The sequence below is a fragment of the Oryctolagus cuniculus genome, chromosome 20 (genome assembly GCF_051225735.1).
Source record: "Oryctolagus cuniculus isolate XC-2025 breed Fujian yellow rabbit chromosome 20, ASM5122573v1, whole genome shotgun sequence".
Taxonomy (NCBI): Eukaryota; Metazoa; Chordata; class Mammalia; order Lagomorpha; family Leporidae; genus Oryctolagus; species Oryctolagus cuniculus.
The window spans coordinates 13,901,175-13,921,770 of record NC_142886.1 but is presented as its reverse complement, the minus strand read 5'-3'; the positions used below and the strand labels follow the sequence as shown (position 1 = coordinate 13,921,770).

Below are 20,596 nucleotides of genomic sequence, written 5' to 3'. Positions count from 1 at the left end.
ACACAAAAGGTTTTTAAGTGATTCTCAGAACCTTTTTATAACAAATATTTCGTAAATGATCTTTTTCTTGCATGAAATGAAATTCTCATAGTTATTATAATCTAACTGTGCTGGACTGAATACCGGCCCCTCCCAAGGGCAGCCACCACCAAATCGCCGAACTTGTGAATGTTACCTTATACAGCAAAAAAGACAACCTTGGGGTTATTTTGTTAGCTTCCTGTTTTTTTTTCCCCTGATTCTCCAAGCCCAGTTCGTAGCATCGTGTTTCCCTCCTTCCAAGAACGGCTGTCTAAATACTTCTCCCCTGCCGTACCGCTCCCTTCCTGCCACCACTGAGGGTCCTAAGGAGCCTGCATTTTCATTTCCTTGGCTCCACTCTCCTTCCCCACAGCCCACTCGTGACAATCATAGTCAGCCTTTGAAAATTCCTTATGTAGCTTGTAAATAGACTGTTCTGTATGTACGTGACATGTTGGACATGAACATTACTATTTCTCATTTATTATTTATTATTATTATCTCAGTTCTATTATTCATTTATTTATCTAGCCCAGCATTAGTGGTCTAGGAATCCTATGAGGATATGAACTGCTTTAAGGTCATGGTGAATTCTAGGCAGCCCTGTTAGATGCCCTCACGTTTCCCATCTCAAAGCTCCCTGTCTGTATTTACTTACCGTTTGCAGTGATAACAGCCGTCTTCATCTGTTGATTACGAGCACAGTTCAGGAGACTCATGATTAATGTGTATGTAGTTCCAGCTTCAGTGGACTAGTGTTCTTGTCTCATCCTTTTTATGAAGAGTGGTTTTCAGCTGGGCTTGATTTTTCTCATCCAGAACATTTGACAATGTCTGGAAGCATTTCTCATTGTCACATCCAGGGATGGAGGGGAGGGCAATTGGCATCTGGTGGGTAAAGGCCAGGGTTCATACTAAACACCCCACAATACACAGGATAGCCCCCAACAACAAAGAATTACCTAGGACAAAAAGCAGTGGCAAGCTTGAGAAACCCTGGGCTAGACGGTGTGTGCGCTGTGCTCAATAGTGATTCCTTCTTAATCCCCACCTTGACGTTGAGCAAGCACTTCTTGATTCAGCAGAAGCTAATTTTGTTTTTGTCGTTGAGCTTCAGGGAAAGATGGGTGTGAGTCTCTGCTGGATTAAACATACTTTTAAATTAGTATTAGCTTTGTATCACTTAACAAAAGTGGGAGAAGAGCTACTTGTGGAGGAAAAAGGTTTACTTTGGCTCACTCTTTGGAGGTTCATAGTCCAGGACTGGGTGGCCCTTTTGGTCTGGTGACTGGTGAGGGCAGTAGATGGAGGAACATGTGCTGAGCAGGGATCACAGGGCAAGCCAGGAAGCAGGGCTTCTATAACCAACTTTTGCAAAACTGCCCTGTAAGGTCATGCCCTCAGTGACCCCAGGACCTCCTCCAGACCCACTTCCTAAATACTGTAATTGGATCAATTCTCTACCCTTTCCTAAGAGCACTACCCTTAGGTCAAACCTTTAATACCAAAGCTAACATTCAGATGATAGCACCTCCCCCCTTATCTTTATAAAAAGTACTGTAGATGCAGACACACGTGTGTGTGTGTGTGTGCTTATACAGGGCTTGGAGCAGGTCCCTACCCATTCTTCCCCCCTTTCTGTCCTGTTTCTCATAGTTAGCTTTCAATTCTTTTGGAGGATGCCTTTTTAAGTCTAAATAATATTCTTCTGTTGGTTATTAAGAGGTGACTTGTTGACACTGCATTGCGAAAGGTGAGGATTTAGCTTGGGTTCAGTAATCCCTCACCTTCCCTTTCTGATTTTCATTAGTTTGTTGTATTCAGTAGCTGTTTCATTGATTATTTTGTAGCTCTAAATAGTACATTGAAACTCTTCTTGCATCAGTTTTAGACACTGTCCTTTGACTCTGCCTTCCTGTGTGACGTTGGTGCAGCCATCATTTCTTTGATGTCCTTCCCCTGTTCCCCATAGTCTGTCTACTGTGCCCTTACATGGCAGAAGTTGACAATATTGTTTTGTAACCATATTTGAGTTGTTCATATTCATGTCTGTGGTTAAGTCTAGAAGATGAAAACTAATGGATACCATTTGTAAGATATGACTATGTAAATAGTGTTCACTGCAAGGCCGGCGCCGCGGCTCACTAGGCTAATTCTCTGCCTTGCGGCGCCGGCACACCGGGTTCTAGTCCCAGTCGGGGCGCCGGATTCTGTCCCGGTTGCCCCTCTTCCAGGCCAGCTCTCTGCTGTGGCCAGGGAGTGCAGTGGAGGATGGCCCAAGTACTTGGGCCCTGCACCCCATGGGAGACCAGGAGAAGCACCTGGGTACAGTGCGGTGCACCAGCCGCAGCGCACCGGCTGTGGTGGCCATTGGAGGGTGAACCAACGGCAAAGGAAGACCTTTCTCTCTGTCTCTCTCTCACTCACTGTCCCACTCTGCCTGTCAAAAATAATAATAATAATAATAATAATAATGTTCACTGCAGAGCTACGCACATTGAGATCCCGGAGCCCTGTCGTTACTACAGCCTCAGTTGCCACTTGCCGCTCGCAGTGTGCTAGCATTCTGGTTTGTTTGTTTTTGTTTTTGTTTTTGTTTTTTTTGACAGGGGCAGAGTGGACAGTGAGAGAGAGACAGAGAGAAAGGTCTTCCTTTGCGGTTGGTTCACCCTCCAATGGCTGCCGCCAGCGCGCTGCAGCGATCCGAAGCCAGGAGCCAGGTGCTTTTCCTGGTCTCCCATGTGGGTGCAGGGCCCAAGCACTTGGGCCATCCTCCACTGCACTACCGGGCCACAGCAGAGAGCTGGTCCGGAAGAGGAGCAACCGGGACAGAATCCGGTGCCCCGACTGGGACTAGAACCCGGTGTGCCGGCGCCGCAAGGCGGAGAATTAGCCTAGTGAGCCACGGCACCAGCCTAGCATTCTGTTTTATTGCATCAAGTGGTCTCAAGTCATGTCACATTCACGTAGTATATTGACATTTGAATACATGGTAAGAAAAGGCAGAAGGGATGATAAACCTGCATGGAGAATACTCCAAGACTGAATGACTTAGAAAGGACACTGTTAGGAAAACAATAGGAAACACAAGAGAGAGAGGAATTTCAAAATAAGGGTACATTCCGATGGCCAACTTTCTGAGAGTTGAACTATATTTGAATAACTCATGTGCCTCAATCCGGATCCAAAGATAATATTGCTGCTGCTGAAACTTGGGCTTTGTACTGTAACCAGAGTTTATTAATTGTCCCATTTCATTGAAAAAATGCAAAGCTGACAGAACATGGAGTAACTTGCTGGAAATGTTCCACTATTTCATGGGAAGCGGCTTTCCAAGCGGTTCCTGTGGAGGCCAAACTCTCAGTGTATCCAGAATTGCACTAACGTGTGCCCGGATGGTACATTAAAGACGTTTCCCCTCAGTTTAGTTGATTAAGATTTATAGCCTTTCTGCCCCCACAAAACATAGCATTGATTCCTCTACTCTCAAAAAAATGGTTTGCTAAAATAGATTGCTAATTATTGCTTTCAGTTATTTATTTGGGGAAGGTTGTGCCAAGTACTAATTGTATGAATTCCTGTAAAAGACCGAATTAATTTTATAACCTTCATAATTAATGTTATTCCTGTTCTGTAGGAATATGACTAGTCATCACCATATTACTTTTCTTTCTCTCAAAACATTTTCATAAAATGTTGACCATGTGAAAGAGCCAAAAAACATTCCCTGTTAGTAAACCAATCAATACTTCATTTGCTAAACATGAGAGAAAATTTAAATTGCAGCTTAAATAAAACCTATCAGACATTTGGAGGAGGAAATGGAACTGTTCAGGTACTATGGATTTTTTAATACGTTGTTTGTTTCGTTTTCCCCTTTGGGAGGCAGGGAACAGGGGCAGACAGGCAGAGAGCACTCTCCTGCTGGTTCACCCCACAGTGGCCTGCAGCACTGGGCCAGGCCGGAAGCTGAGAGTTAGGAGCGCAGTAGAGGTCTCCCACAGGAGAGTCAGGGCCTTGACTATTTGAGCCATCACCTGCTACCCCCCAGGAACCTGGCATTGGAATCTGGAGCCAGGAGTCAAATCCAGGTATTCTGATATGAGCACCTTCACCACCAGGCGAAACACCTGCCTCCAGTAATACGATTTTTAAAATATAGTTTCAGGGGCCGGCGCCATGGCTCACTTGGTTAATGCTCCGCCTGCGGCGCTGGCATCCCATAAGGGTGCCGGATTCTGTCCCGGTTGCCCCTCTTCCAGTCCAGCTCTCTGCTGTGGCCCAGGAAGGCAGTGGAGGATGGCCCAAGTGCTTGGGCCCTGCACCCCATGGGAGACCAGGAGAAGCACCTGGCTCCTGGCTTCGGATTGGCACAGCTCCGTCCATAGTGGCCATTTGGGGAGTGAACCAATGGAAGGAAGACCTTTCTCTCTGTCTCTCTCTTTCTCTCACTGTCTAATTCTATCTGTCAAATAAATTTAAAAAAATTAAAAAAAAAAATAGTTTCACCACCCTCATTATAGTCATTATGTCCAGATCCCCGCTAAAGGAAAGGAAGAAAACAAAAAAAGACTAAGCAACCATTGTTACCATTAATATATAATTCATTCCATTCTTTTTGTGTTTTGCTTTATAGATGATATTCAGACCCTGGTTTGTCATCTAAAATAATATTGGCATTTTTCATGTTATTATAAACAGAATTTTAGTGGCTGTGATTATTCTATCAGATAGACCTACCATAATTGACTTAACCACTTTCCTACTGTTAGGCATTCAAGTTGGTTTTGCTTTACCAGTGTGAAAAAGATGCCAGGATGAGTATCTGCGGGTAATGATTTTTCTGATTTCAGTCTCCTCTCTGAAGATGGAAGCTCCTTGGGGTCAAATGTTTGAATATTTTAAAAGGTTCATTGTCCGAATTGCATTCCTGTAGTCAGTACCAGTTTACACTGTTACCAGCATTTTAAGAAACTGCCCAAATGACAGAAAAGAACTTTAAAAGCATTTTGCTAGTGTTGTTTTGGTTAATATGGTGAGATACTTCAGAAAACCATAAAAAAGTGAGTATGTGGAAATGAAGCACTTGGCTGACCTGAGTGCACATTTTATTTTTGTAAAGCCTCAATGCTAAGCCAGAGCCATTATTCATATTCATGATGTCTCCGGATGGAGAAGTGCTTCTAATTTTTGCAGCATAAAAGAAGTCTGATGACAGTGACAGAACTGGATGACTAGCCAGCATGCTGACTGGAAAGCTAGAATTAGGACTTAGGCACTGTCTTCAGTCTCCACTTGAAAGTCCAGAGCTTTTTTTTCCACTTTCGATTTGGGAGTCTGCTGTATTTTATAATATTTTTATGAAGCTAAAAAATAATGGACTCGGAGAGCAAGTTGGAGATGGCTGAAAATGGCTGCCCCTATTGTCAGAGTTGTAATGAAAACTGTCTTCATTAAGCTGTTAGTTTGATTCTATTTTCTGGAGTACTAAAGGTTGTGTTTTACTTTTTAAAGTTAGAATAAATGTTTGTTTTATTTCAATACCAATTTGTTTTGGAATCTTTCAGTTTTATGAGTTTTGCTCATAGTAAAGTATCTGCTTCTCATGTTTGCTAAGTATAATCTCTGCTCATTTTCTGATTTTTAGAATTCAAAGAAACTTTTTGATGGGTATTTTTTTTTTAAGGTTGATTTATTTGAAAGGCAGAGCTACAGAGAAAGAGAGAGAGAGAGCTCTTCCATCCTCTGGTTCACTCCCTAAACACCCTCAATGACTGGGGCTGAGCTAGGCTGAAGCCAGGAGCCTGAACTCCATCAGGGTCCCCCACAAGAGTGCGCGGCACAAGAACTTGGGCCATCTTCCACTGCTTTCCAAGGCACATTAGCAGGTAGCTGGATCAGAAGTAGAACAGCCATGACTCAAACTGGTATCCGTATGGGATGCCAGCATTACTGGTAGCAGCTTAACCCACTGAGCCACAGTGCCAGCATCTTGAGGAATACTTATTTGATAACTGTGTCACTAACTGAGAAACTGATGCAAAATAGATCATTTGAAAAGCAGGTATTTTTGATTCATTCCCACAGGTAACACTGGAAAACCTCCTGACTTTAAATTCTTAGAAGGGATGCTAAAAATGAGTGATTTTTTTTTAAAGATTTATTTATTTTATTTGAGAGGTAGAGTTATAGACAGAGGGATAGACAGAGAGAGAGGTCTTTCTTCCATTGGTTCACTCCCCAAATGGCTGCAATGGCTGGAACTGTGCCAATCTGAAGCCAGGAGCCAGGAGCTTCTTCCCAGTCTCCCACGTAGGTGCAGGGGCCCAAGGACTTGGGCCATCTTCTGCTGCTTTCCCAGGCCATAGCAGAGAGCTGGATTGGAAGTAGAGCAGCCCAGTTTTGAACAGCGCCGATATGGGATGCTGGCACTGCTGGCGGCTTTACCGGCTATGCCACAGCGCCAGCCCCAACCAGTGATATTTCTTAAATTTCAAGTCTCAATGGCAAAGTAGCAATCTTCTGGAGGCTTTGTTTACATAATATAATGCATAACAAAATTATGTTCTCAGTGTCAAATAGAAGCTAATATTTAGTCAATTTGCTAATTTAATACATATACCAATATTTAGAATGTTAAATATAAGGAATTGTGCCAGTTTAGCATTTTCAACTAAAGACTATCAAACTCACAAAGATTTACTAATGAAGGTAATTATTAATTTTCATGATGTTATTTACTTTAGGATATTAGAAAAAATGAAGTTTTGGCATTTTACATAGGAAAAAATGCCAGTGCTTAGTTTTATAATTCTACTTTTGAATTTTGTCTTCTAAAATATATCTAAATCTACCTCTATAAAATTATTATTGAAGCCTTTCATTATTAAAGTTTTATACTCATAGTCTCCTCCTCCTATGTAACTCTGCCTTTCAAATAAATTTTTTTAAGTCTTAAAATAATTAAAGTTCTGGGGTTGGCATTGTGGCATAGTGGGTGAAGCTACCACCTGCAATGCCAGCATTCCATAAGGATAGAGGTTCAAGTCCCGGAGACTCCACTTCTGATCCTGCACCTATGTGGGAGGCCTGGATGAAACTCCTGGCTCCTGACTTTGGCCTGGCCCAGTCCTGGTTGTTGTGGCTATTTTGGGGGTGAACCAGCAGATGGAAGATCCCTGTCCCTTTCTCTGTGTAGCTCTGCCTTTCAAATAAATTTTTTTTTTTTTTCAAAAAGTACATGCCTTGCTAATTGAAGAATAAAGACTATTGTTTCCATTGGAACATATTGTCATCATCGTAGATACCTGGACCATCTCTGAAAGTGTGATTAACTTTCATACCTCATCAATTTACACATCCAGTTTGTAGACGCTACCGCCAATGAAAACCTAGCATTTCAGCAGTGGCTAAGCAAGTGCTGCAAAGTGAGAAGGAAGGTCTTAGCAAATAATTGTTCCCTTTGAATTAGTTCAGCCTGTGGTTGTTAGACAGCCTTGGAAATTGCTAAGCTCTATTTCCCTAGGAGAGTTCTTTCTAACAGACCATAAATCTTCCAAAGTTTCCCCTGCCAGAGTGGTCGCTTCCACTTAGGAGTTTATATATAGCATAGAAGTTAGATGGATGTAAGCTACTAAGAGTTTGCTTAATGAATATTGGAAGTGTCTGAGCTGTTTTCAGTACTTAAGAATACTTGAGGGAATTCACGTATTTACCTACCATCAGCCTGCACAGATTAATTTAAAATTAGATACAGGGAAATGTCAGATGGATAGATAAATGGCTGTTAGTTGGTGACCAAGATGACATAAATTCTATATGCTGATATGGGTTACTTCATATTGACCAGAAATTTTTGCTTAGTTAAAATGGAAAATAATTATTAATATGCGCAGTTTGCAAGACAAAATCTTTCAGAACATGAGACAGATAAAAGAGTACTTGGTAACGTTCAAAAAGTGAAAGCTATCACTACTGAGTAAAAAGGCGTATCTGGAAATCATGGACCTTGTAGATTATATGTTGCCATGAAAATTAAAGATTACATGAGGAAAATCATTAAAGCTGTTTACAGAAAGTAGCCAGCCTAGTTCAGTCTTCCTTCTTGTCACAGCCTTTATTCAAGGATGCTGGAGAGAATTTTCTTTTCTCACACTTGTGTCTAGTCCTGATCATAAGAATTACACTAAGCTTAATTTGTAGTAGTGAATAGCCTCCTTCCCTTTAAGACCTGGCACACGAACAGCTTTGTGTGAAAGTGAAAATTATCGTTTCTTTTAACAGCGGTCACATCTTATGAAGATCTTGGACTCTTTGCATTTGGATTACCGGGAAAGGTAATTTTGTTTTCTCTTCTCATTGTGTCCAAAACCAAAGAGGCAATTTTTTTCCCGTGTTCGGAGTTAGTAGAGAAAAGTGTATGAAAGAGAACAACATTAAAGGAAGCCAAAAAGAAAAAGAATTATGGGAGCAGGAAGAGAAAGAGGAGAAACCTTTGTGTGCTCTTCCTGAAAATGCATTACTAAATTTAATTCAATGCTTCGGTCTTTAGTATCTTTCATCCTGATGAAGGATGAAGCAGACTCTTTAAGAATTTCAAAATCGTATCCAGTGCCCTGTTTTTAAGTTTCTTCCCTTACTAATTTTAATTGTATTCTTGGAGTAAATCCTTGTAAAGACAGAAGAAAACTGCATAAGATTAAAATTATAGCATGGCTGTTGGTGAAAACGGTAAGTGGAAGAGTTGAACAGTGCTGAAGGATGATGTAGTTATCCCCCCTTTTATAGGAGAGGAAATTGAGGACGAGAGCAACGAAGGGGCCCATTTGTCAATAATTACACAAAGCCTGTCCCACATCCAAGGGTTCCAAGCTTCAAATGTGCCCTTTGTACATAGGGGGGAAAATGGGAACGTTTATTGGGCACTCATTAAGAAATGAGGAAAATGTTGTCTTCCATAGGTAAGGAGGCACTCAACATTCCTACTAATGTTGTAGTATTGTTCTTTGGTTGGTTTGGGTTTTTTGAAGCACTACCATACTTCAAAAACACATGTTTATTTTGGTTCCAAGTAAGAATTTTTATTTCTAAATGTGTGGTTTATATATTTTTTTATTTATTTTTAAATTAATAAAAATACACAGATTTATTATGTACAGCATGTTTTGAAATATGTATCCAGTGTAGAATGACTAAATTTTAGTAATTGATATATGCATTACCTCAGATTTTTATTTTATGTGGTTTTTAATCAAAAAAGGATACCATATTTTTGGTGACTAAGCTACCTTCCAAATAGGGGAGTCCATGAAGAAAAAGATAGCCATGTAGTGGGAAGGAAAAACTTTATTTACACATTCTTATTAACTTCCTTTTTCAAAATTCAAAAGAGAATATTTAACTCATGTACCATGTAGTTTCATGGCTTGAACCTTAATAACCTGAAACTTGAAGAAAACAGAATACATTATTGGAAAATAAAGGGTTTTGTTAATCATCTTTGGTAACAATTTCTTTTTCCTAGAGATCAGGATGTTTGGTGTAATCAGCGGCCATTTTCCTACATCTAGCATTTATTTATTTATGAAGATGCATTTATTTGTAAGAGTTACAGAGAGAGACAGAGATCTTCCACCCACTGGTTCACTCCCCAGATGGCCACAATAGCTGGGGCTGGGAATCCTGGAGCCAGGAACTTCATCCCATGTGGCTGGCGGGGGCCGAGCAGTTGGACAACTTTTAGCCGCTTTTCCCAGGCCAATAAGCAGGCAGCTGGATCAGAAGTGGAGCAGGTGGGACACTGGTGTCTGCCGATGTTGCAGATGGCTGCTTTACCTTGTGTGCCACAATGCCGCCCACCCGCCCCCCATCTAAGTTAACCAAGGAAGAAGAAAAATTTCTAATTGTACAAGAAGGTGCCCCAAGTGATTTAATATGTTACAAACGTGGCTGTAAATATCGCTGGCATCACATTATTATTAAGTGTCATTTCAAATGAGTATTTCCTGCATTCCCCTGTAGCAGCTATCGAAAAAAAGAGAAAGGATTGGTGAGGTTCTCTTCTTCCTACCACTCCACGGTGTCTGATTATTATTTATTTGTGCTTCTGCTTCATAGCAGCAGGCACACTAGACAGGCAGTGCTCTGAGAGCTGCTGTGGTTTTTGCTTGTGTTTCCTCTGCTTCTACAGTTTTCGTAAAAAAAAATTTATTTCCTCTTCTCATTTATATGGCTATGAAATATAATATGTAATGTTTTTCTGAGAATCAAAATTTTTTTGAAATATTTTGAACTTTTTGGGAAGTATTTTAAAAATTATTTCTAAATATCCTTACTGGACATGTAGATATTTATTATGCAGATATGTGCTGTATACTGTGAAGATAGATAGGTGATAGATAGTCATTTCAGCTTTCTAGATACAAAATGCTTAAACACAGCCAAAGAATAGAAAAATAGTCATCAGTAAGATATTACTGCTTTTGTAATATTTTAATTTAAATAAATCCAGGTTTTATGTCTGATAGTGTCATCACTGAAAATGTTCCCAAGTTCAAAGTAGTTATTTCACAAATATCTGTGATACTTTGAAATTAATTTTTAAGTAAGCTGAAATGGAAAGTTCTTTCTAGAAAACCTGAAAATTGAAATGACATGTCCAAAGGCACCTTGCCACATTTTCATATCGTTAGAGTTGCTCTGCAGGTCTCAAGGCTTCTGGCTCCCACTAACAGACTGGATCTGTGCTGGGCAGACGTGGTGCCAAGATGGAATCCCAGCAGAGACGGGTCTGAAGGGTGATCTGTGCCCTAGCCATGGAGGCCAAATGACAGGAGGTAGCTAGTCAACACCGCACATGTCAGGAATTCTGATCCACCAAGATTTGAGCGATGAAAAGGCCCAGGTGGAAGCACAGTGTTTAATCATTGCCTCTGAGTCCTGAATGATGGTCAGAGATGGACAGAATTCTACCTGGGGTTTCCCAGGAAACTCATTAAGGTCATAAGCGAACAGTACTGCAAACTTAACCTCGTCCTCAGGCATATTTTGTTTAGCTCAAGTCTTTTTATTCTTGACTACTTAGCAACCAAGAGTCATGAAAATTTGAAAAAATTTAATTTCTAACTTTCTATTAAGAATCAGAAGATTTAACCTACATTTTCATATGCCATCAGCTGCTCCACTTCGAAGAGGGAGGAAGAGCCCCCAGGACACCATCGTCCTTGCCATCTCCCGGTGTTTCAGACCCAACCCACTTCACATGATTATGTTTGAAACATTGTGCTTAAGTTTCCAAGATCTGAGAATGTTTGGGCTGTAGAATTTTCTGCTGTAGACTAATTCCTGGAAGTGGGATGCCCAAAAGCTTGCTATATGCTGAACTGATAGACTCAGGAGCCTGTATAATTTCTTTTTTGCAGGATAGTACACCCCAGTCTGTCTTGATCAACTATGAAAGCAGCTTGGTGGCCGGCGCTGCAGTTCACTTGGCTAATCCTTAGCCTGCGGCGCCGGCACACCGGGTTCTAGTCCCAGTCGGGGCACCGGATCCTGTCCCGGTTGCTCCTCTTCCGGACCAGCTCTCTGCTGTGGCCCGGTAGTGCAGTGGAGGATGGCCCAAGTGCTTGGGCCCTGCACCCACATGGGAGACCAGGAGGAAGCACCTGGCTCCTGGCTTCGGATTCGCGCAGCGCAACGGCAGTAGCGGCCATTTGTTTTGGGGATGAACCAACGGAAGGAAGACCTTTCTCTCTCTGTGTCTCTCTCTCATTGTCTAACTGCCTGTCAAAGAAAGAAAGAAAGAAAGAAAGAAAGAGAGAGAGAGAGAGAGAGAGAGAAAGAAAAGAAAAGAAAAGAAAGAAAAGAAAGAAAAGAAGAGAAAGAAGAGAAAGAAAGAGAAAGCAGCTTGGTAAAACCAGTAAGAAAGGGAGAATGAGACTGCACTAGTAGAATCAATTTAAGTTTTGATAATCACCTGTTGCTAGCTTTTAACACTTTTCACTATTCAGAAATGACTGCCAAAAAATTTCAAACGTATTCTTTAGAGTAACTGTGGAACTAGTAATGCCTTTTTATGTGATATTTATTAATTTGATGTGTTGCAAATAGCCAGAAAAATTTATTCTTTCCAATTTCTCTTCACTCATGAGTTTTGCATCTGTTTTTCACTATTAGTTATTGGCCTTTAATAGAATACTGATCGTTTTATATTGTTTCCCCTTTTATCTTCTGAATCCATTTGTTCTTTTATAGGTGGTGGTGGCAGGCACCATAATAATTCAGAATATAGGAGGTAAGAAAGGGCAGTGCTGTGCGCATACACAGATGTGTGGATGTCGTCTTCTTCCTTTGCTTTCTTACCGCACTGAGTTCTCATGTGGGATCTGGAGCTGTGCAGCCACAGCTGCCCTCGGAGTGCCTGTGTTTGCCTCACTGCTCGTTTCTGGATCCGTGACGGCAGCCCCTGAAGTCAGTCCCAGCTAACACTGGCTGTATTCCAGTCGTTAGGTCTGCAGCTCGCCGCCAAGGGATTGGCTTCCTGTGGTGGTGATGGTGCGGTATAGTTTAGAAAAACTCGGCCTAGTTCTAGAATATTTCTCCTCCCCATTTGTCCTCATCTCCCCCTTCAGCAGATACTGCTTCCGAGGCAGAGATGTTCTATGGGCTGTGGAAAATCAGGTGTGGGTGAACAATGTCCTCATGTAACCAAGAAACGAAAAATGACCAAAGGGTTTAACAGATAAATCAAAGGCAAATAAAAAGCACATGCATATTTATCTTTTCTATTAAAAACTGATTCTAGAAGTGACCTCGTATTGAGAACTATGTAGAAATAAAAATTACTGTTGTGGTGGGCACTTGGCCTCGTAGTTAAAATGCCTGTTCAGAAGCTCGTATCCCACGTTGAAATGCTGGGCTTTGCTGCCTTCCCCTGTCTCATGACTCCATCTTTCCGCTGATGCAGCCCTTGGAAGGCAGTGGTGATGGCTCAGGTCACTGGGCCCCTGCCACCCAGGTTGGAGACCTCAATTAAGTTCTCAGCTCCTGGGCTTGTCCCGGCCCTACCCTGGCTGTTGCAGGTATTTGGGAAATGAACCAGGAGATGTGAGATAGTCTCTGTCTCTCTCTCTCTCTCTCTCTCTGTGTGTCTCTGCCTTTCAAATGAATTTTTTAAAGTACTGTTAATTATAAAATATTGACTAAATGTATTAAACATTTAAATCCAATATATCGGAATCAAGAATGTGTATGTTGTAAAGAAGTACCACAGTGCTGAAAAATGTCTTGATTTTTCTCACCAGTATGTGAAATGATAAATAAAGCTATTATTTAAATACACAGAGGGCTGGCATCATGGCACAGTGGGGTAAGCCACTGCCTGCAAATGGCATGCCATATCAGAGTGCTCTACTTTCAGTCCAGCTCCCTGCTGATGTACATGGGAAAGCAACAGATGATGGCCTAAGTATTTAGGTCCTTTCTACACAGTTGGGAGACCTGGATGGAGCTCCTGGCTCCTGGCCCAAACCTGGCTGTTTGGACATTTGGGGAGTGAACTACTTGATGGGAGATTCATATTCTCTCCAACTCTCTAACTCTCTCCCTCTCCTCTCTCTCCCTCTCTCTCTCTCTCTCTCTCCTTACTCTGTCATGCTGCATTTCAAATAAATAAATAAATCCTAAAGAAGGTACACAGAGAAGGTTGAAATGCAATTTGTATCTCACACAAGATGATGTGGTCAGAGAAAGTTATAATCGTAATTTTTATATGGAATATAATTGAAAGATGATAGGTTTTATTTTTTAAAAAATTGTTTATGGGGCCGGCGCTGTGGTACAGCAGGTTAATGCCCTGGCCTAAAAGCGTTGGCATCCCATATGGGTGCCAGTTCTAGTCCCGGCTGCTCCTCTTCCAATCCAGCTCTCTGCTACAGCCTGGGAGAGCAGTAGAGGATGGTCCAAGTACTTGGGCCCCTGCACCCACGTGGGAGACCTGGAGGAGGCTCCTGACTCTTGGCTTTTGATCGGCACAGCTCTGGCCGTTGCGGCTAATTGGGGAGTGAACCAGCGGATGGAAGGCCTCTCTCTCTGACTCTACTTCTCTCTACTACTCTGTCTTTCAAATAAATAAAATAAATCTTAAAAAAAAATAAACTTTAAAAAAAATTGTTTATAAGAAAGAGTTTGAATATCCGTATCCACTGGTTCAGTCCCCAAATGCCCACAGTGTTGTGCAGGGGCAGAGGGAGGCAGCTATGAAGGATGCCAAAAGCTGGGAGCCAAGAACTCAACCCAAATCTCCCAGGTCAGTCAAGCACCCACTTTCTTGAGCCATCACCCTGCTTCCTAGAGTCTGCGTTAGCAGGAAGCTGGAATAAGGTCCCAGAGGCAGGGAGCAGCACCAGCATCCTAACCGGTGTCTTAACCACTAGGCCAGAGACCCACACCAAAGATGACAGTTTTGATAAAATTCAGCTCTAGTAGTCAAGAGTGCTGAGCTATTTCACAGTAAATGTTATTCAAATTCCATCTTAATTCCTTGGCCAAGGAAAAATTAACATCTACTGATGAATTGTGCTTGCAATTATTTTGGAATTCTGAATGTTCATGTTTTAGTTCTTTGAATTTTCATGGGAAAAAAAAAATGAGTAGGTTATCACAACAGAAGACTGCTTCCTTAGATGCCATTACCAGTAATTTCCTTCCAAAACAATATTTTATATTTCACAATAGAGGTCAGGAAAGCCAGTCTATTTCTTTATGAATTTATTTAGTGTCATTTAGGATCTGTTTTGGAATAATTTATCTTGTTTAGCAAATATGTACACTGGTAGTATTTCTGAATATGAATGTATATTGTGGTATTTTCAATACCTCCTTATCCTTTCTGTTGTACTAAGGACTATCACATTATGTTTGTATTATATTGAAACATTGTTTAACAATTTATATAGAACTTCCATTTCAGGCATTTGGATCCTAATTTGTGTCCCCTGGCACAGTGCCCACTGTTGTATTTTCTACTTTGACTTATTCCTTGTTCTCTAGTCTTGTCTGTAGTTATTATGGGACATGATTCTATTTCAGTGCTTGCTCGCTGTTAGAGTGAAGTTAATCTCTGTTCACGTCCTCTCCCCTGCTATGTCATGTCCTCCTCCAGGACATCACATTTCCCTCTGAGCTCCCTGCACCTCCTGTAGTTCCTGGGACTCGATAAAGTTCAACTCTGAATAACCTTTGTTAATCAAGACTGTTGAAGTGCCATAGACCAGCTACAGTTATTTGAAAAACTGAACATGAAATGTAAAAAGAGAGACTAGTTCAGTATTATTCGGAGGGCAGAACTAGTTCTAACGAATAGAAGTCCACAGAGAAGTTTAGGTTTCTGAATTAGAACCGTGTCGTAGTTCATTTTGTGCTGCTTAACGGAGTACTGCAGAATGGGTAATGTATAACGAGGAGAAGTTTATCTGGCTCGTGGTTCTGGAGTCTGGAAAGCCAAGATCAAGGAGCCACAGCTGCTGAGGACCTGACGTGGTGGAGGAAGACACCACCTGCAGCACAGGGCAAGAGGGAACTCGCAGCCTCTAGCCGGTTTATGATCTGCGTGAATCCTTTCACGAGGGGGAGCCGCATGACCTAACATCTCCCATTAGGCCACAGCCCCCAGTGTCATTGCTTTGGGGCTTAAGTCTCCAAAACAGGACCTTTGGGAGACACACTGAGACCATAGCAGACTTCCTCGTATCTGAGCTGTTTGACAGTAGAGATGGCCCACACTCCTTTGAAAATATTCTTTTTCTCTGAAAATGTTCAGCGTTGGTTGGTCAATTATCAGAATGTTCTAGAAAGGTTTTTGTGTATTTGGTGGTCGGATAAATCATCAGTCCTTCCACCTCTTAAAGTTTGTTGGTTTGCTTGATTTTGTTTTACAACTTTTTCAAAACATGATTTAGAAACAGACATCAGTTTTTAATGTCTGTTTAAATTCAAAAAGTTAGTAATATTTCTTTAGTTTTTAGAGTGATATCTTCTCATGATTTTTTTTACATTAGTTGAAAGTTTTTTATGGAGAGCCCACCTGGGTTATAATTGAATATGCATTTTCAGAATTTTTTTCTTAGGTGTGCATAAATGATTTCTTTATTCTAATAGAATTGGTTGCTGGACAGTGCCGCGGCTCAATAGGCTAATCCTCCACATGCGGCGCCGGCACACCGGGTTCTAGTCCCAGTTGGGGCGCCAGATTCTGTCCCGGTTGCCCCTCTTCCAATCCAGCTCTCTGCTGTGGCCTTGGAGTACAGTGGAGGATGGCCCAAGTGCTTGGGCCCTGTACCCGCATGGGAGACCAGGAGAAGCACCTGGCTCTTGGCTTCGGATCAGCACAGTGCGCCGGCCACAGCACGCTGGCCGCAGCGGTCATTGGGGGGATGAACCAACGGAAAAGGAAGACCTTTCTCTCTCTCTCTCTCACTGTCCACTCTGCCTGTCAAAAAGAAAAAAAAAAAAATTGGTTACTTGCTCTTGTAGGCCGAGCACCTAATAGGAAGTCAGGGAACTTGAATTCTGTCTGCTTACTCCTGTCTCTGTCATTGCGCAGCCCTGTGTCTTGGGGAAATGCCTCGTTCATTCTCCTGGCTTCATTTTTATCTTTGTCAAATGGTTAGGTATAGGGTAGGAATCAGGGAGGCTGTGGTCCCTTTTTACGCCAAAATAAAAATTTTGATTTAGCACTTTGGGAGGCATATTAATTCTTTTGAGACATCAATTTATTTTGGTACAAGAAAGCTCAATGAGAGGATTATACTTGTTTCATGAGAAGATTTGTGCTTTGATAGGTATTTTGAATAAATCAATAACAATTGCCCTAAAAGCCTTTGTATTTACTATTCTTTGTCACTAAGAAAACAGGAACTTTAGTTCTTAGGAATATCCTTCAGGGCAGTCTCTCAGCCTCTGAAATGAAAAGTCCGGGAACTTCAGTCGTAGAAAATAGTTTGTTCAGGGCCAGCGATGTGCATAGTAGGCAAAGCCTCTGCCTGGCTGCCAGCATTGCCTATGGGCATCAGTTTGTGTCCTGGCTGCTCCTCTTCCAGTCCAGCTCTCTGCTGTAGCCTGGGAAAGCAGTAGAGGATGGCCCAAGTGCCTGGGCCCCTGCACCAGTGTGGGAGACCTGGAAGAAGCTCCTGGCTCCTGGCTTCAGCCTGGCCCAGCCCCAGCCTTTGCAGCCATTTGGAGAGTGAACCACCAGATGGAAGAACTTTTTTCTGTCTCTCCCTCCCTCCCTCTCTCTGTAATTCTACCTTTCAAATAAGTAAATTAAAAATTTGAAACAGTTTGTTCATTGATATGCATTGAGTCAGTTGCTAGCGCCTGTGTGCTTGAGAAGGAACAACTTACGAGGGATCTTCAGAAAGCTCCCAGAAGATACTTGTTCTGAAAAACCTGCGGATGAATTTCAGAAATATTTTGTGCCAAAATAAACTAATCTTTTTAATTCCATTTTTTCACTAATTTTTTAAAGTGCCCTCTTACTTACTTGGGAGAATCTTTAGTATACTGTGCACAACTTTGATGTTATTTCAAAATGCATTTTGATGTTTTATGAACTGAAAATCCATTGCCTATTTATAAGTTTACATGATGTGTGGCACCAAATTGGCTGTTTGCCCATCTGCATATAATTTAGTTCAGATAGAATTTTCAAAACATAATACGTTCATTATTAGTTGTAAGTGATCGGAATTTTTGCAGTGGACATTTGAACTGAAAAGCCATGCAACAGATGAAAATTTTTTATTTATTTATTTATTGAAAATCAGAGTTAACATAGAGAGGAAGCTCTAACCAGTGTCTATGGAATGCCGGCATCATGGGTAACAGCTTTACCCACTACCCCACAACCTGGCCCCACAAGGGACCATACTTACATCAAGCATTCTACTAGACACTATCCTTGCACTGAAAACGCTTTTTGGGGCCAGCATGGTGGTAGAGCAGATTGAACCACTGCTTGTAATACCAGCATTCCATTGGAGTGCTGATGGGAGTCTTGACTCCTTTGCTTCTGCTCCAGCTCCCTGTTAATGTGCCTGAGAAGGCAGGGGAAGGTGACCAACCTCTCTGGGCCCCTGCTACCCATGTAGGAGACCTGGATAGAATGATTCAGCCTGCCAGCAGCTGGCCATTGCAGCCATTTGAGGAGTGAACCAATGGATGGAAGAGCGCTCTCTATTTCTCCCTCTCTCCCTCTGCCTTTCCCTCTCCCTTTCCCTCTCCCTTTCCCTCTCCCTTTTCCTCTCCCTTTCCCTCTCCCTCTCCCTCCCTCTCCCTCCCTCTCCCTCCCTCTCTCTCTCTCTCTCTCTCTCTCTCTCTCTATCACTCTGCCTTTCAAATAAATAAATAAAATTTTTTAAGAGAAAACGATTCTTCAAGGTACCTGAGATTATCCTCACTTGAGAATGATCACAGTGTATGGAGGGAATAAGTAACTCGCTCACTTTTACCACATGATGCCTGGACTCGAGCCTTGCTCTGAGTCTACTACTAACATCTTATCCCTTCTGCTGTGGTACAGTAAATATTTGAAAAACTGAAATCAAATGTTGAGGATTCTTAAAACTCCATAGGGAGCCAGCACTGTGGCATAGTGGGTTAAGCCACAGCTGGCCTCCCATATGGTCACCAGTTTGAGTCCCAGCTGCTCCACTTTTCCAATCCAGCCTCCCATTAATGCACCTGGGAAAGCAGCAAAAGATGGCCCAAGTTCCTGGGTGCCTGCCACCCACATGAGAGACCCAGAAGAAGCTCCTGGACCCTTACTTTGGCCTGGCCAAGCCCTGGCTGTTGTAGCCATATGAAGAGTGAACCAGCTGATGGAAGATTTTCTGTCTTTCCCTCTCTCTTACCCTACCTTTCAAATAAATAAAAAAATCTTTAAAAACAAAACAACTCTGTAAGGATAGGAACTGTATTTTCATTTCTTTTCCCAACTTAACTAGTTTCTGGGAGGAAATCAATAAATAATATGTGTTAATAATAGGCACAGCGGCTCACTAGGCTAATCCTCCGCCTTGCGGCGCCGGCACACCGGGTTCTAGTCCCGGTCGGGGTGCCGGATTCTGTCCCGGTTGCCCCTCTTCCAGGCCAGCTCTCTGCTGTGGCCCGGGAGTGCAGTGGAGGATGGCCCAAGTACTTGGGCCCTGCACCCCATGGGAGACCAGGATAAGTACCTGGCTCCTGCCATCGGATCAGCTCAGTATGGCGGCCATTGGAGGGTGAACCAACAGTAAAGGAAGACCTTTCTCTCTGTCTCTCTCTCACTGTCCACTCTGAGTATCAAAAAATAAAAAATAAAATAAAAATTTAAAAAAATATGTTAATAATAAGACAATTTCATGATGAGATAATAATTAGCTATGATTTAGTAATAGTAGTTTAGTAATTGATAATGAGACAGTTTTAATAGTTCAACTTAAAAGCCTAAGACTGTACATAAGACAATTTTATACACATAGCGAATGGTAAAAACAAAAACCTTGGAAGCCTATACAATGATTTCTATAGTATTATATATAAAAAATTTATAAGTTCGAAGTGTTGGAGTTAGCTCTTATGTAAATGATTAAGGTGGACTGGAGTATTTCTGCAGCCTATAGGTAGTCCCTGACTTACTGTATCTCCAGTCCTACGATGTGGTGAAGGCAGCGTGCGTTCAGTCAGTAGTGCACTTGCAGTTTTCAGTGTTTGTCTTTTCCTGGGCTAGCACCTCGCAGTAGGAGGCAGCGAGCAGTTCCCAATCAGCCTTATGTGGCTAAGCTAGAGTGTGTGGGAGATTAGCTGTATGCAGTGCATTTCTTGGGATATTTTCAGTGTAGGATGGCTTTGTTGGGGATGCAACCCCATTGTAAGAGAAGGAGCATCTGTCTTTTTTAGGTTAGGTGATCATGTTTCAAATTTCTCTCTCTCTCTCCTCTATCTAACTCTGCCTTTCAAATACAAAAATAAATCTTTAAAAAAATAACTGGTGAAAGCAGAATGAGCACAGTTTGTGCTTTGATCAGTGTTGGTTCGATGAGTCTCTCAGTTAAGACCCAGTTTATTCTCTACATTTCCATAGTTCACAAGTCAAGGTTATTTGCTCGTTCATTTACGTCCCTCGTCCCTAGCACACAGTACACATTCAATAAGTGATCATTTTTTTTAAAGATGTAAAGTCAGAGTTACATGGGGCAGGGGAGGATCTTCCATCCGATGGTTCACTCCCCAATTGGCCGCAACGGCCAGAGCTGTGCTGATCCGAAGCCAGGAGCCTCCTCCGGGTGCAGGGGCCCAAGGACTTGAGCCATCTTCTACTGCCTTCCCAGGCTGTAACAGAGAGCTAGATGGGAAGAGGAGCAGCCGGGACTTGAACCGGCTCCCACATGGGATGCCGGCACCTCAGGCCAGGGTGTTAACCCCCTGTGCCACAGTGCCGACCCCGATAAGTGATCATTTTTACAGAAAGAAAGGAAAGGAGAAGAGAAGCATAAACTGGGGAAGCTAACGACCTTTCTTAAGGAAGGAAAAGAGACAT

General features: G+C 42.1%; 1 protein-coding gene across 18 annotated transcripts in view; it reads left to right on the top strand.

The window, feature by feature from the left end:
- Positions 1–20,596, top strand: part of SLC38A6 (solute carrier family 38 member 6) — a 69,709-nt gene that overhangs the window by 13,037 nt on the left and 36,076 nt on the right. For 16 of the 18 annotated variants that reach the window (XR_016226770.1, XR_016226769.1, XR_016226766.1 and 13 more), the window contains 2 exons: positions 8,305–8,357; positions 12,274–12,313. Coding sequence is in view for 8 of the 18 variants with exons in the window: in XM_017349424.4 (XP_017204913.1) it covers positions 8,305–8,357; positions 12,274–12,313 (93 nt within the window). In the remaining 10 variants the exon portion in view is untranslated. The remainder of the gene's footprint in view (positions 1–8,304; positions 8,358–12,273; positions 12,314–20,596) is intronic. The other 2 variants (XM_089322584.1, XM_089322585.1) reach the window with 1 other exon arrangement.